Genomic DNA, 12830 nt, shown 5'->3' with positions numbered 1-12830 from the left:
CCATACTCTCCCCACATATTAAATAACTTGAAGCATCATTTCTTCGGAATTCTGTAGGGCAATGAGATAATGAACACTAATATGTAATAAAATGATGCAAGGGAAGTGACTGTTTCCATATGAAATACAGCAGTGCATGGTGTGTCTCCTTGTGTGGCACAGCATTTTTGGGCAGTGTGGCAAGGTAAAAACACGAGCATTTAATTTTTGACAAAAGACTTTTACAGTGAGATTGGTATCTAATGAGAGAAAACGCCAACAGATGGATTTTTGCAAATAGTATGAAATGTCCCAAAGTATCTAGTAAAACACAACTAATATGGAATAATCCATGGTTTAATTTCAGCTGTTTGATCTATGAATGAGTAGAAATGTAAGGCCTCAATCAGCTGAATGAGCAATCACTAGTCAGGAAGTTAAGTTTTGATAAAAGCACTGTGACTGTGAGCAGTGCCAAGCTTTTCACATCTGAATCTCATGTTCCACAGTTCATATGTAGATACTGACTGTAAGCTATCCTTTCCTAAGGAAAACAGGAATATTGTTACCATTCAGGTAATCATATTTTCACTGGCCTTTTTTGAGGTGGAAAGAGAGAGGCAGCAATGCTGGAGGGCCTTTCCTGGCCCTGCTGTTAGAGTGGGTGTCTGAAGCTGCACAGAAAATCTTGGCTGAGTAATTGCAGTGAGTGCTCAGTGGAAAACAGGAGGGTTTCATATGCACTGGTTTCAGAACACAGGCTGTCCATTTACCTCAAATGTTTGTGGCAAAATATCTAGAATGTAAAAGATGTTAGATGTCCATTGGTTATTTTTTCAACCACTGGGGCTGTGCTCCATTTCAAAGATTTTCTCAATCCTTAAAGCATTTTGAATTTGTAAATGTAAAACAAATACTTGGGAATGTTGTACTGCAAGGAGAATACTTTTTCCTTTTACATTTTAACCAGCACATTCTGTAAATAGCCTTGTCACCATCCTGTTGTTCTCTTTGCCCCATCACGTAAACCTTTTCTTTAAAATGACACTTAAAAACCTTGACAGCAAAAAAACTTCCCAGGTGGACTGTTGGCATTCCTTATCACCTGGAGTGGTGCTGTCACTCCCTCATGTGTCCATTCATACATGCATGGGTCCCATTTTCTATTTTCCAGTTTCTTCAGAGGTAGGCATTGTGGATGACTGATAAATACACTTAAAAGATCTTCAGTCTCCTGCCTGTTACTGTTACTTAAAGAAAACAAAACCAACTTCCCCCTTCTAGTCATGAGCTCCCTGGGGAATGACACCAGCAGGTTGCATGGGATTTCCAAAGGGTGTTTTTGGGGTTTAAAATGATGGAGCTTGACAGCATGAGTGTCTTCTAAGCCTTCTGTCTTTTAAAGAGACCTGTAGTCTTGAAATATTGTTCAAATTCTTTGAAAATTTTGCCTTGATGAAACCCTTTAAAGAGGATCAATTTTTTAGGCATTCTTTTCACTAAACTCACAGTGTGTGAGAGCTTGACACAATGACACTCAGTGTACTGACCAAGTTCTTCAAGCAGTCTTGAGCTAAAATAAATAAATAGTTCATTGCACATGGTTCAATCCAGAGACATAACAAAGTAAATTCAGGATTGAGAAGCACTGTATTTAAAATTGCAGGATATGCACAAGGTTTGCTTCTAGGGGCTCCTGATCATTAATTAAATATGTTATAGCTTTCAGTTTTTCTCATTTATCTTTACAGGTTTACATATTGTAAATGCATTATTTATGTTTTCCCTTAAGTGCTCAGTACTGCCAGGATGTTTCTCTTAAACTGGCATGGATAGCAAAAAAAGACAAAATGAGAGAGCAAATTTGGCACTGGTTAGATGCACAGAAAACTGCTTGTGTCCAAATGAGCCTTTCCCAGATGTACATTAATAAACTTGAACTGTGATAAATAGAGGACCAGACAGACAGACAGATGGCATCAGTGTTTAAACTAGGAAAAAGATTTTTTTCATTAAGGGAAGTTTTGGGTTGTTTCATTTTTTTTTCTTTTTAATCTCATCCTAATAATGCCTTTTCACTAAGCCTTGTTGCTTTTGTTCTGGAAAGCTCCTGGTGTGAAGGGTGATGGGGGAGCTGTGTAGGTGGATATTCATCCTGCAGTGGATTGTGTTATTTTAGCTAAAACACACAGTTTGGACTCAAGTATTTGCTGAACTTTGAACCAAGGGAATTGCTGGCATTGGTGTGTGTCCTGCTTGTTGTCCCCACTGTGTTTCTCTGTTCCTTTAGTAACCAGAGTGCCATGGATGTGGTGGTAGATTAAAGCAAAGAATATTTTAAAATAGCATTTCACAATCATAAGAAAGCCATTTGTGTTAAATAAATGAATGTTTTTCTTCTGTTTCTTTTGCTGCCAGCTGTGGAGGAGCAGTTGGATGTTGATGTGCAGTCACCCTCTCCTGACTTGTACATCTGGGCTCTTATTCACTCCTTGCCTCTCTTGTGTTCTCCCACTGTTCATAAACACTTCTTTTCAATCTTAAATAACATATCCTGTTCTGGTGGCTGAACTGTCAGGTGTTTGTCAGGTTTGTGCTTCATATTACAGTACAGACTAATTAAAACACAGAATTACCTATCTGTTTAAATAATCAATAACTATAACCCTTGCTTCACTCTACAAATATTTGATACAGGTTTTTTGGTTAGTTTTGTACAAATTTTGGAGCTGTCTCATTTCCAGGATGAAGTGTCCTGGTCTTCCTACTTTCCTGTCTAGATGTATTTCCAGATCTTTAAGCACCCTGGTCACCTTTCTGTCTGAAGGCAGAATGTCTGTAAATCTGTGCAGCTAATGGGAGGTCAGAGCCAAAAGTTTCATCCCATGGGGAAGAGGACACCACATTCTTTTCAAGGGTGATATTAAAAGTACAATTGGAAGCTATTTTCCCTTGTATTAAAATGGAAGTAAAACAGCAAATATAAATTTCAGACAGTCTTTCCAAAAGACTTTTCACAGTCATTTCCAATGAAGGAACTAGATGATCTCTGTAGGTCCCTTCTAACTGAAATACTCCATCTATTTTATTTTTTTTAATCAATGTGAAGAAGTTCATATGGAACTCAGATCTGAAATTAACTCTTGAGACTTATGCAAGCACACTTATAGTGCAGACTGGTAAGACCTTAAAGTAATTTATAAATGCTGTAAAGCCATGAACTTTGAAAAGTGGAATCATTAGTCTGCAAGTGATAGTGACTTTAACTGTACTTAGTTTGACTCCTCAGGGGAAGTGTAATTAGCCCTATGCTGAATTCCTTTACATTTTATTCCCTGCTAGAGAACTTCAAAGAGCATTTGTTTCTGTTAGACTTTGTATTTTCGTACAGGGACTGCTTTGTAAAACTTGTGCTGTCCGTGTAGAAGGTTTAGCTTGTAACTTCCTTACCAGGATTCTTTCTTCTATGTTGAAAAAAGGGCTGGCAGCTTTATTTGTTTGTAGTAACCTAACTTTGAGAAGTTTTTCATCATCACTACAGAGTGAAAATGGCTTATACAAATGGGTATTAGTCCATGCTTTAACTTTTTCTAAGTACAAAGTAGCAAAAAGTGTGTTCTGAACCTTTGAAGATTCAGATTTGAATTTTTTGTATTGCATCAGATTTCATGTTTTGTGAACTCTTTGCCATGTACATTAATGACAGAAATGACAGTAATGACAGTGGTTGCACTTTCAAGGCTAATTATACTACCTAATGATTATAAAATATTCTTAAAATACTTCTTTTTAAAAACAAAACAAAACAAAAACCAATCAGACTAAAAAAAACCTCTCACCACAGGCTGCACAAATCAACATCTGAGTATGTTCCTGAGCAAAGCTCTCACACTCTGGAGAGCATTTCTCATAAACCTGGCAAAACACAGAGACAGCAGCACAGAAAAAGATATGCTGTGGAATCAAATCATCTTCAGAGTTATTCTTACACCTGATCAGAACTGGAAGTTGTCATAGGAATGTGTGTTATCACTTATATGAAGCCTCCATATCTTTATTTCTTAGGTGTGCTGTGAATGTATCATGGTATCTTAGTAGAGGGGTGTTCAGAAACACAGCACAGACTTGTGATGGAACAGAATCAGGGAAAAGCTTCTTCCTGAGCTGAACTACCAGTGAAGTGTTTCAAATCTAAAAAGAAAAAAGTGCTTTTCTACCTCAGATTTTTTGTGGGTTCTGGTTAATTTCCTTTTCTAATTTTAAAATATAAGTGGGAAAAAAGCTTTCTTGCAGTAATGATTCTGTCTAGATCCACAATGCAATGTTGTGTTTAGACAAAGTTCCAAGATTTATATGTGTAAGATAGGTAGATTTAGCAGCTTTGTTGTGGCAAGAATGTTATGCTTTCAAAGTTATTTTGGTGTTCTTTTTTCCTCTTGTAGAGTTCAAAACAACAGATGAGTTGTGAAAGAGACCAGCTAAGGGTAAGTGTTTATGCAAATATTATTTGCATAATATATTCTGTTCTTTTAAAACATAAGCAGAGTCTAGTTTGTGCTATTGACAGATGGATTACTTAATTTAAGAGAAGCATATTTAGTTCATTTGTTGCTTGTTGGTAAATATTGTACATCTCTCAATATAAAACAGCTAGAGTAGATCCAGGTTTTTCTTCCATATTGTATTGAGATTTGGCAGCAAATAACTTTTCACAGGACCTCTTTTGACACTCAGCAAACTCTTCCTATGCACCAGGTGAAGGTCTAATGGGAAAGGTCACTGTGTTTCTCAGACTGTCTCCACGGCTAAGATTGTTTCAAACAAGAATTATCCTTTGGATTTTTATAGTCTGTGTACTCTCAGAAGAAATCAGTGCTAGGAGTGTGAGGGAGCTGGTATTTCAGTGTGTGTGTTGGTTGTGTACAGTCTGTAAACAAGATGGAGTTCCTGAACCCAGGTTACTGACCTTTATTTTGTTTTCCCCTTTTCCTCTGTTAAAGTGACTGTGTTAAACAGGTTTTAGTCCCTGCTCCCTTTAAATGCTACAGATCTCTGCAGATTGCAAGTATTCTTGATTGCAAGTATTTTCTGATTGATTCTAGTATTTGGTTGGAAAGGTATAAGAGCTTTCTTTGACTAAAACAAAAAAACCCCGACCAAACAAAAGCTTTTTCTTCATCCATATGTTGGTTAATAGACCTACATTTGTTTGATATCACATGATGAGTACTTACTCGAAATTCCCTATGGAAGTAGAGAGGGAGAGGCCTGAAGGAACTGTGAGTTTCTGTACAAACAAAAATATTGTTGGAAATAGTCAAAGCAGCATTTTCTTTTTTTTGTTTGCTGTTTACTGAACATCAGCTATGCCTTCGTGACTTGCAAGTATAAAGAACATACTCTAATCTTGAAGTACATGGTGCAGGGTTCTCATACATTCAGCCTTTCATTAGATTAACTCCACCAACTTATTGAGATGCTTCAGCTGGTCCTCACCACACTTGTAATGGGATTTTTGGTAAACAAGTTATGCAAGAATGATGCATCACATATTGTCCTCAATTCTTTTCTTGCTGACATGTGCATTGCCATTGTACTGGAGCTGGAGTGACAAAGCTTTGTTTTATCAGTAGTCATGTCTCAACAGAGCAGCTGTCAAAGCTAAAATATTGCAATAGTACCTGAAGGACAAGCTTTTCAAGAGGTAGCAGTGCCTTGAGAACAAAGAAAGTTTTCATTTGGTTTTATTTCCTTCCTTGAACAAAGAAAAACATTGTTTTTAAATATAATGTGAGGAGGCTGCCAGCACTTTCTTCAAGTAAAAATGTGTGGATTTTCAAAGTAGTGGATAAAATGGGATGCAGTAAAAATTTTGTGTCTTTCTATACCAGTATTACACATTTACATCTAACAATGAGCTCAGGGCTTTGTGTCATGTCAGAACGTGACAACTACAGACAAAACCACATCTGTAACCTACTAAAAGTGGGTACATCAAACCTTTATCACCAACTCCCAAAGCTGGCATTTTCATTAAACTATTCCCCAGTGCCAGGGATCTACTGGAGTTTTCACAGCTTGTCTGCTGCGATGCAACACAGTGAAATTTAAATATACTGTGTGGAGATGCTGCACCTTCAGCACTGAGGGTGTGCCTTGACCATCCTGTCACTTTTAGGTTGGCTCTCCAGCTGAGCAGGGCTGTTAAAGTCGTGTTTAGTGGCTGAAATAGCTTTTGCAGGCCTGCAGTCTCATTTTTAGGGGTTTGTGACCTACCTGTGAATACTTGGGTGTGAGGCAGTCTATCCACAACAAAATATTGTTTCATCCGAACTGAAATAATTGAAATAGAACAAGAAAACAGGATTAAAATAGTAAAATGCCAATATTCATTTGTGTTTGCTAAGCCAGCTTATCCTTACATCATCTAATAATATGAAATTAAAAAGACATATTATCTCCCACCCTCCTTGCTAATTCTAAGATGAATATGTGTCTGCCACTCTCCTTTTTTGATTCCCTGGTCATTCATTGGTTTACAAGTCATAAAGAAGTTTCAAAAGAAAGGCTTGTTAAAATCCTAATAGTGTAAATAAATAATTAGACATTGTGTGGCTATACCGAGAAATATCTGACTCTGCCTATAATCATTTTTTCAGACATTTCTCACCTCTTATCTGTTTCACTGCCTTTTAAATTCTAAGTGCAAAGCAGAGTGTCACTGTTCTGGAATAAAGCATTTAGAGTAATGAAACTCATTGGAGCCTCTGGCCATTATACATTATATTTACAATGAATGATAATCCTGATAATTAAGGAAGCCAGTGTATTTTCACCCCTTTATGCTCAAGATTTGCAAAGGACAGAAACCACAAGTTGGTAACTTATTCACCCTGCCAACCTAGTACAACTCCCAGTTAGACATTACTGTTTATACTTGAATTATTAAGTGAGAAATCATACAGAAAACTCTGGGAATTTTATCTTTAGCATGGCTGATTGGGGCTTTTTTATTCCATTTGGATACATAACACAAGCTGAGTTTGGTTTATTTCCATCTGATTTTTAAAAATAAACAGAACATTAATGCCATTTTTCAAGTTTTACTTTCTCTTGGCAATGATTTTCATTGCAATGTGCTGTCTCAAATATTAATTATTTTCATTTTTCCATAATTTCTTTTTGCTTTCTAATCTGCTGTCCTCTAAATCAAGTTGTACTAAACAACCAGTGTGTTTTTAAAGGCAAATTGAGTGCTCATTATTGCTCTCTCCGCCTCCATCCATGCACTGTGCTTCATCAGTGTTTCCTTTAAGGAAAATAATGATAGTTTAGTCCCCCTCACTCTGTTTTGTGTTATCTTATCCTGATTTATAAATCTCTTCTTGGACAGTTACACCCTCTCCTCTTCTCTGACTCTTTCCTGCTGCCACTTGCTGTTTTATGAGTCTCTGTGTGGAGCTTAATGCAATTGTCATTCTGATGCATTATAAATGACCTGGAAAGACACAGAACTCACAGCTTGCTCAAAATCATTTAAAAACACTTTTCTGCTCATATTTAGGTCTGAAAAACAGACTTTGAAACAGGAATGATCCAGGTTATTTAAGGCTGTGAAGAAGACCAGGATACCAGCCTTAGGTAGAAATAAGCTGTAGTACATAAAGCTCTAAAAAAGGGCAGTGACAGCCTCAGAATTCTGTCTGCTGTTTCCACTGACCCTTCTTTGCTGTTTTGACTTTAGCCTAGCATTTTATTTTTTTATCATAGCCTGAGGACATTACTTAAATGTACAGGCTAACTTAAAGCTCACCAAGCTTTACCCAGCCTTCCTCTCAACTCATAATTTATTATTTTGCACTATTAACTCAGCATAATTGTTTCAAGTGAACTCCTGTATCTACACTGACGTGAGTTGTGCTATATAAGCTTTTGGTCCTCGTGCAGCAACACTTGATGAGCTCTCCAAGGTGGGCAGAGAGCAATTTTAAACTCTAATGTTAGGAGGGTTTATAAATGTTTCTGTGAATACCAACGAGGTCTAATGGTAAATGGTGTCATTAGCTTCCTTGACCTGAAATTTTAAGTGACCTAGTTGTTGCTCTAATTAACAGCTGCTTTCACATGTGCTTATTATCAAGATGCATTATATGCAGCCAGAGTTCCTTCTCTGGTCTGAAAAATGGGCAGGTTTTACTATCATCTTGTATTCGATATCAACTTTAATATTTTTATAGTACTCTAATTTTCAAGGAGACAAAAAGAATTTTTGCATTCAGTGTTGTTCTATTTGGCTTGTCTTTTACATGGTAAATCAAATAAGCTCTGACATGGAGCCAAAAATGTATCAAAGTTATGCCAGGTAGGGAGAAAACAAAAGCAAAGGCATTTACATCCAGCATAATTTTTAAGCAACACTAATCCTGCAGTATTTAGCCCTTTTTGTGGTTTTGTTCAGTGCATTGATTCATCAGGTTTGTAATGTACTCAGCTGTGTGGATGAGTTTTTCTGGAAACTTTCTGAAGTTTTGAAGCTCATCATTGTGGTATTAGCTTTCTCCAGTGATCTAAGAATACTCCATTGACATTTTTCGTGTACAGTGTTCCTCTGATGCACTAAGGAGGCAAATTTTGATTCAGATTAGCAGATGCTAATTTTTTTGATCAGTTTGAGCTGAGCAAAACCAAACAACTGGAGAGAGGAAGAGAATCAGAGTGGAAGCAGTTTGTGAAGTAGATGAGGGTTTTCTGAAATCACTTACTTGGGTGATAGCAGGGCAGAACTTACGTAGTGCCTGGCCAAAGAACCTCTGCTTTCAATCCACCTCTTCCCACACTGGACTGGAGGAAAAGAAAGGTGTATAATAACCTTGTTTTGTGAGTCAGTGGTGTCTTGTTATCAGAAAGAAGGCAGTAATTCACAGCATTTCTGCAAAACTGGGCAGCTTGGGATGCTGATAAAAATGTCACTGTTTGCCTTTCCTTCTGAAAATCTCTGGTCTGCATTTGCAAACAGCCCATGTACATTTTGCCTGGAAGAGTAATCTGGAACTACTCAATATTATATGTCCCTCTCTTAAAGGAGAAGGGGTTAAAAGGGGAAAAACTAAGGTGTACTAGTAGAGTTGGATCAATCTGATGTGTTTACTACTTGTCCTTTCTTTAGGAATATGTAGGTTATGTTGCATCTGACATGCCAGACAAGTGCCTTAAAATGATCTTTCTTTAGTTTCTGTAGTTATTCTTGCAGTGAGCTGCGTGTGTCATCATCCATGTAGGTGTAGTGTGAAGATACAGGTAGGTGAGATCAGAAAGGCCTATTTTTGGCTCTTGATCTGTATTACACATTGACATGCAATGAAATTAGAGTAATCTCACTCACCATCTTACCAGCACTGTTCCCAATGGTTCCATATAGAGTAATTCACATCACAATTTGGGAAAGAATTATTTGAGCTAAGATCTAAAAAAGAATAAAAGTATTGTCAGTGGTCCACAAAACTTGTGGGGAGAAGAGGTAATTGTAAGGATGTGATTTCATTTAAATTTTCACTTCCCTTGATGTGAATATGTACGGGGGGGAAAAAGGCAACTAAAGAAGTGTAAAATTGTCTTGCAGTCTGCTTGGCAATCCTGGCAAACTTTAGGAGCCTCCTCAAGAATAGTGACTCTTAATGCTGGCCTCCAATTTGTTGTTTAGTGTTATGGTGATTAATAGAAATAACAGTGGCAAGGTAATGAAAATTGTTGTGGTTCATGCTCCAAGTGACACAACCTCTCCCCAGGAGGATGCTGTCACCTCCACATGCTCACTGTTACCTCCAAATACTCACTGCCAATGGGCCTCTTTGATCAAGAGAAGAAAAAATGTTTGAATAGTGGTGCCACTTACTTCAGAGTTCTTTAAACTCTTTCAGGAATAGTCAAGGGGCCTTTAGGTATTGTCCTGACTCTGCTCTTGATGGAATGCCTTTCAGAAAACCTTCCATTCCTCTCCTGAAGTTGTTTTGGCATCTCTCTCCGAGAACAGCAGGGAGAGGATTTTCTACTGTTCAAAGGCCACTTTCTTCTGAATTCAACTTTGATTTTTGCACAGTCAAGTATTTTCTCTGTATGGTGCTCCATAATTGCTGAAATGGAAGGATTACAGTAATATTTGGTGGGGCTGAAGCAATGTTTTCACTAACTACCCATCCATTTAATGTGACAGGCACATTCCATCTAGAGTTGCAGTGCACTATAGGGATTTCAGCAGCTCCTCAGTGTGTATTTAGACTCACAGCTATATAGAGCCAGGGATAGGGAATTGCTTTAGGAGGTAGTTCAGTAAGTGTAATGAAGGTTCAGGAAGTGATAAACTTCTGAAGGGATAGGAGGAAATGGATTTAGTTGGCACAAGGGTTGAACCAGCGCCCACCATGAATTCAATACCCTGGTTCTCTCTTTTCCCTGCTACACAAACATGAGCAAGACACAACACTGGATCCCCCCTGGATTTGGGAGCAGCTTCTGCCCTCAGAACAACAACTTTTGGTACAGACTCTGTGCAGTGACTTCCTACAGGTTCTGTTGCAGAACACTCGCTGCGGTCGGGGATGCTGGCCTAGAAAAGAAGAAAGGTTTTCTTGCTTAGTTTGTGTTTGCTGAGAGGGAGCTCTTTTTTTCCACACAGCTTTTGTAGTTTGTCTTTGATCATCTTGAAACCAGACCTTTGAGTGCACAGCTTTAACAGTGTTTATACTATCCTGACTTATTATTTCAACCTCTGCTGTTGCTTAGGCAATTTGACTAGCAAAGATCATAGTGCCTTTAATGTCACACCTCATTCAAGCAGGAAACACTATCTAGTTTACAGTGCAATTTGGGTTGTCTTTTTTTTTTTTTCCCCTTGACTGTTTTGGGTTTTTGCAGGTTTTTGGTTGGTTTTGGTTTTTTCTGGCTTGGGTGGGGGTTGTGTGGGTTTGGGGGATATTGTATGGTTTGGAGTTGGAGGTGCTGTTGGCTTGTAGTATTTATTTTTCTTTGTCATGAGGGTGAAAAAAACCCAAAAAACAGGAAAAGCTTTTTCAGTTGCAGGTAGCTGGGCTGGATTTTTAACATACTCTTTGGTCCTTCTGCATGGTGGATTTCTATTATTTACTTATATAGAAAATAACTGACAGAGCAACTAGATTTTTAAAGGGAACAAAACAAACATTAAGAATATTGTAATAACTGAAAAAACCCTTATCTTATATCCAAACAGTGTAGTGTTATTAGGACATGCAGTCACTGGGCAACATTGACTTCTTGAACCAGTATTTTTTCAAGTAGAGAGAATGAAGGAATATTGATTATAATATGGGCATCATGTTCTAGTGTTGATGTTAATGGTCATTTTATGTTCTGTAAAATCCTTCTAAACCTTTCTTGTTTACACTGGTCAGGTTTACCACTCTACAAAACCCTTTGATTATGCTTTTTTAAGTAGCTGCCAAATTTTTTCAAAGCAGTAGAATTACAAGGAAGAATAAGTTAATCCTAAACAAAAACTCAGATGCATGCATCAATATTTATATGTATGGATGTACATACAAACATATATCAATATTTTGTATTTGTATATATATATAAAATACAGCTTAAAGATCCAGTCCTGCAGATTGTAGCTGACATGCACATCCACCATAGTGTTAGATAAAGGGTGAAATCTTTGGCCAGGATTTTAGAAGTGTGTACTTGTTCTTAATCTTGCAATCTTTTATTAGTACTTAAACAGTGACTGTGGTCTGTTCTATTCTGCTGCAAAATCCCAAGTTGTCCTGAAAACCAAGTCTCTCTTTGTGTTCAGCAGGAATGGTTTTCTTGGTACAAAATCCCAGGAAGCAGGATAAAGAAATAAAAAGAAGGTACACTAAACAAACCAAACCAAGCCATGTTTTATCAAGCTGACAGTAGTTTTGCACCATCTTGAAGTTTTGGGCTCGAGCAGGGAGCTATTCCTGTTGTTGGAAGAGAGATGAAGAGAAGTAGAGAATTTCAAAAATAACTTTAATAATTTGTCTTGTCTTCACAAAGCCTTGCAGCAAAAATTTCTTTAGAAAAAACTAAATTAACCAGAGTTTCACACTTTTCACTGTGTTTACAGAAGCTGTTGGGACAGTAACATCAGCAAACATACACCCATGCTTACATGTGTCTTTTTGATGCTTTCCTAATGTATCCTAAAGAAGGGCAGTGGGATCAAGGGCACCCTGAGCAAGTTTGCTGATGGCACCAGGCTGTGTGGGGCTGTCACACACTGGAGGGAAGGGAAGTCATCCAGAGGGACCTGGTAGGATGCAGAGCTGGAGCAAGGTGAGCCTCATGAAGGTCAACAAGGTCAAGTGCCCCTTGACTGAGACAGTCACCAATGTCAGTGGACAATTTGGGGACAAATTGATGGAGGGCTGAAAGAAATGCTCAGCTGGTATTCTTCTTTTTGTAGCAGGAGATCTAGAGGTTGCTTTTCATAAGCCATGAAGTTGAGAAAGGCAGAAATGCTTTGCTGGTTTGTAGCATCTTTGTTGTTTTGCACCCCTGGGAGAAGCTGACCTTGTTTCGGGAGTGTTTTTTCCTCCTGCTGGTGTGTGTTTTGGAGCTTTGATCACCTCTGTTAGCTTTAAAGACAGTATGGCTTAGACAGGGAGAGGGAGATATAAAACCCAAGTACCTCATATCACAGGCATTTTATATGCTCCACTAATACCAGAAATTTAAGCCCTTAATGTGAAGGAGTGGCTATGGATGTGTCCCGAGTATGTAATCAGATGCCATGGAATCTGTTATTCCGTAGGTAATGGGCAAAAATACAGATATCCTCTGTGCTCACA

General features: G+C 38.0%; 1 protein-coding gene across 18 annotated transcripts in view; it reads left to right on the top strand.

Moving 5' to 3' along the window:
- The window catches only part of RBFOX1 (RNA binding fox-1 homolog 1), a 1149451-nt gene that overhangs the window by 778591 nt on the left and 358030 nt on the right, over positions 1 to 12830 (top strand). For 15 of the 18 annotated variants that reach the window (XM_051793639.1, XM_051793308.1, XM_051793550.1 and 12 more), the window contains one exon: positions 4422 to 4463. The exons of the other annotated variants lie outside the window; for them this stretch is intronic. In XM_051793639.1, the coding sequence (XP_051649599.1) occupies positions 4422 to 4463 (42 nt within the window). The remainder of the gene's footprint in view (positions 1 to 4421; positions 4464 to 12830) is intronic. 18 annotated transcript variants of the gene reach the window in all.

Source organism: Manacus candei, unplaced genomic scaffold (assembly GCF_025592945.1).
Source record: "Manacus candei isolate 608988 ecotype Guabito, Panama unplaced genomic scaffold, ASM2559294v1 h1tg000002l, whole genome shotgun sequence".
Classification (NCBI taxonomy): domain Eukaryota; kingdom Metazoa; phylum Chordata; class Aves; order Passeriformes; family Pipridae; genus Manacus; species Manacus candei.
This window is presented reverse-complemented; position numbering and strand designations above follow the sequence as displayed.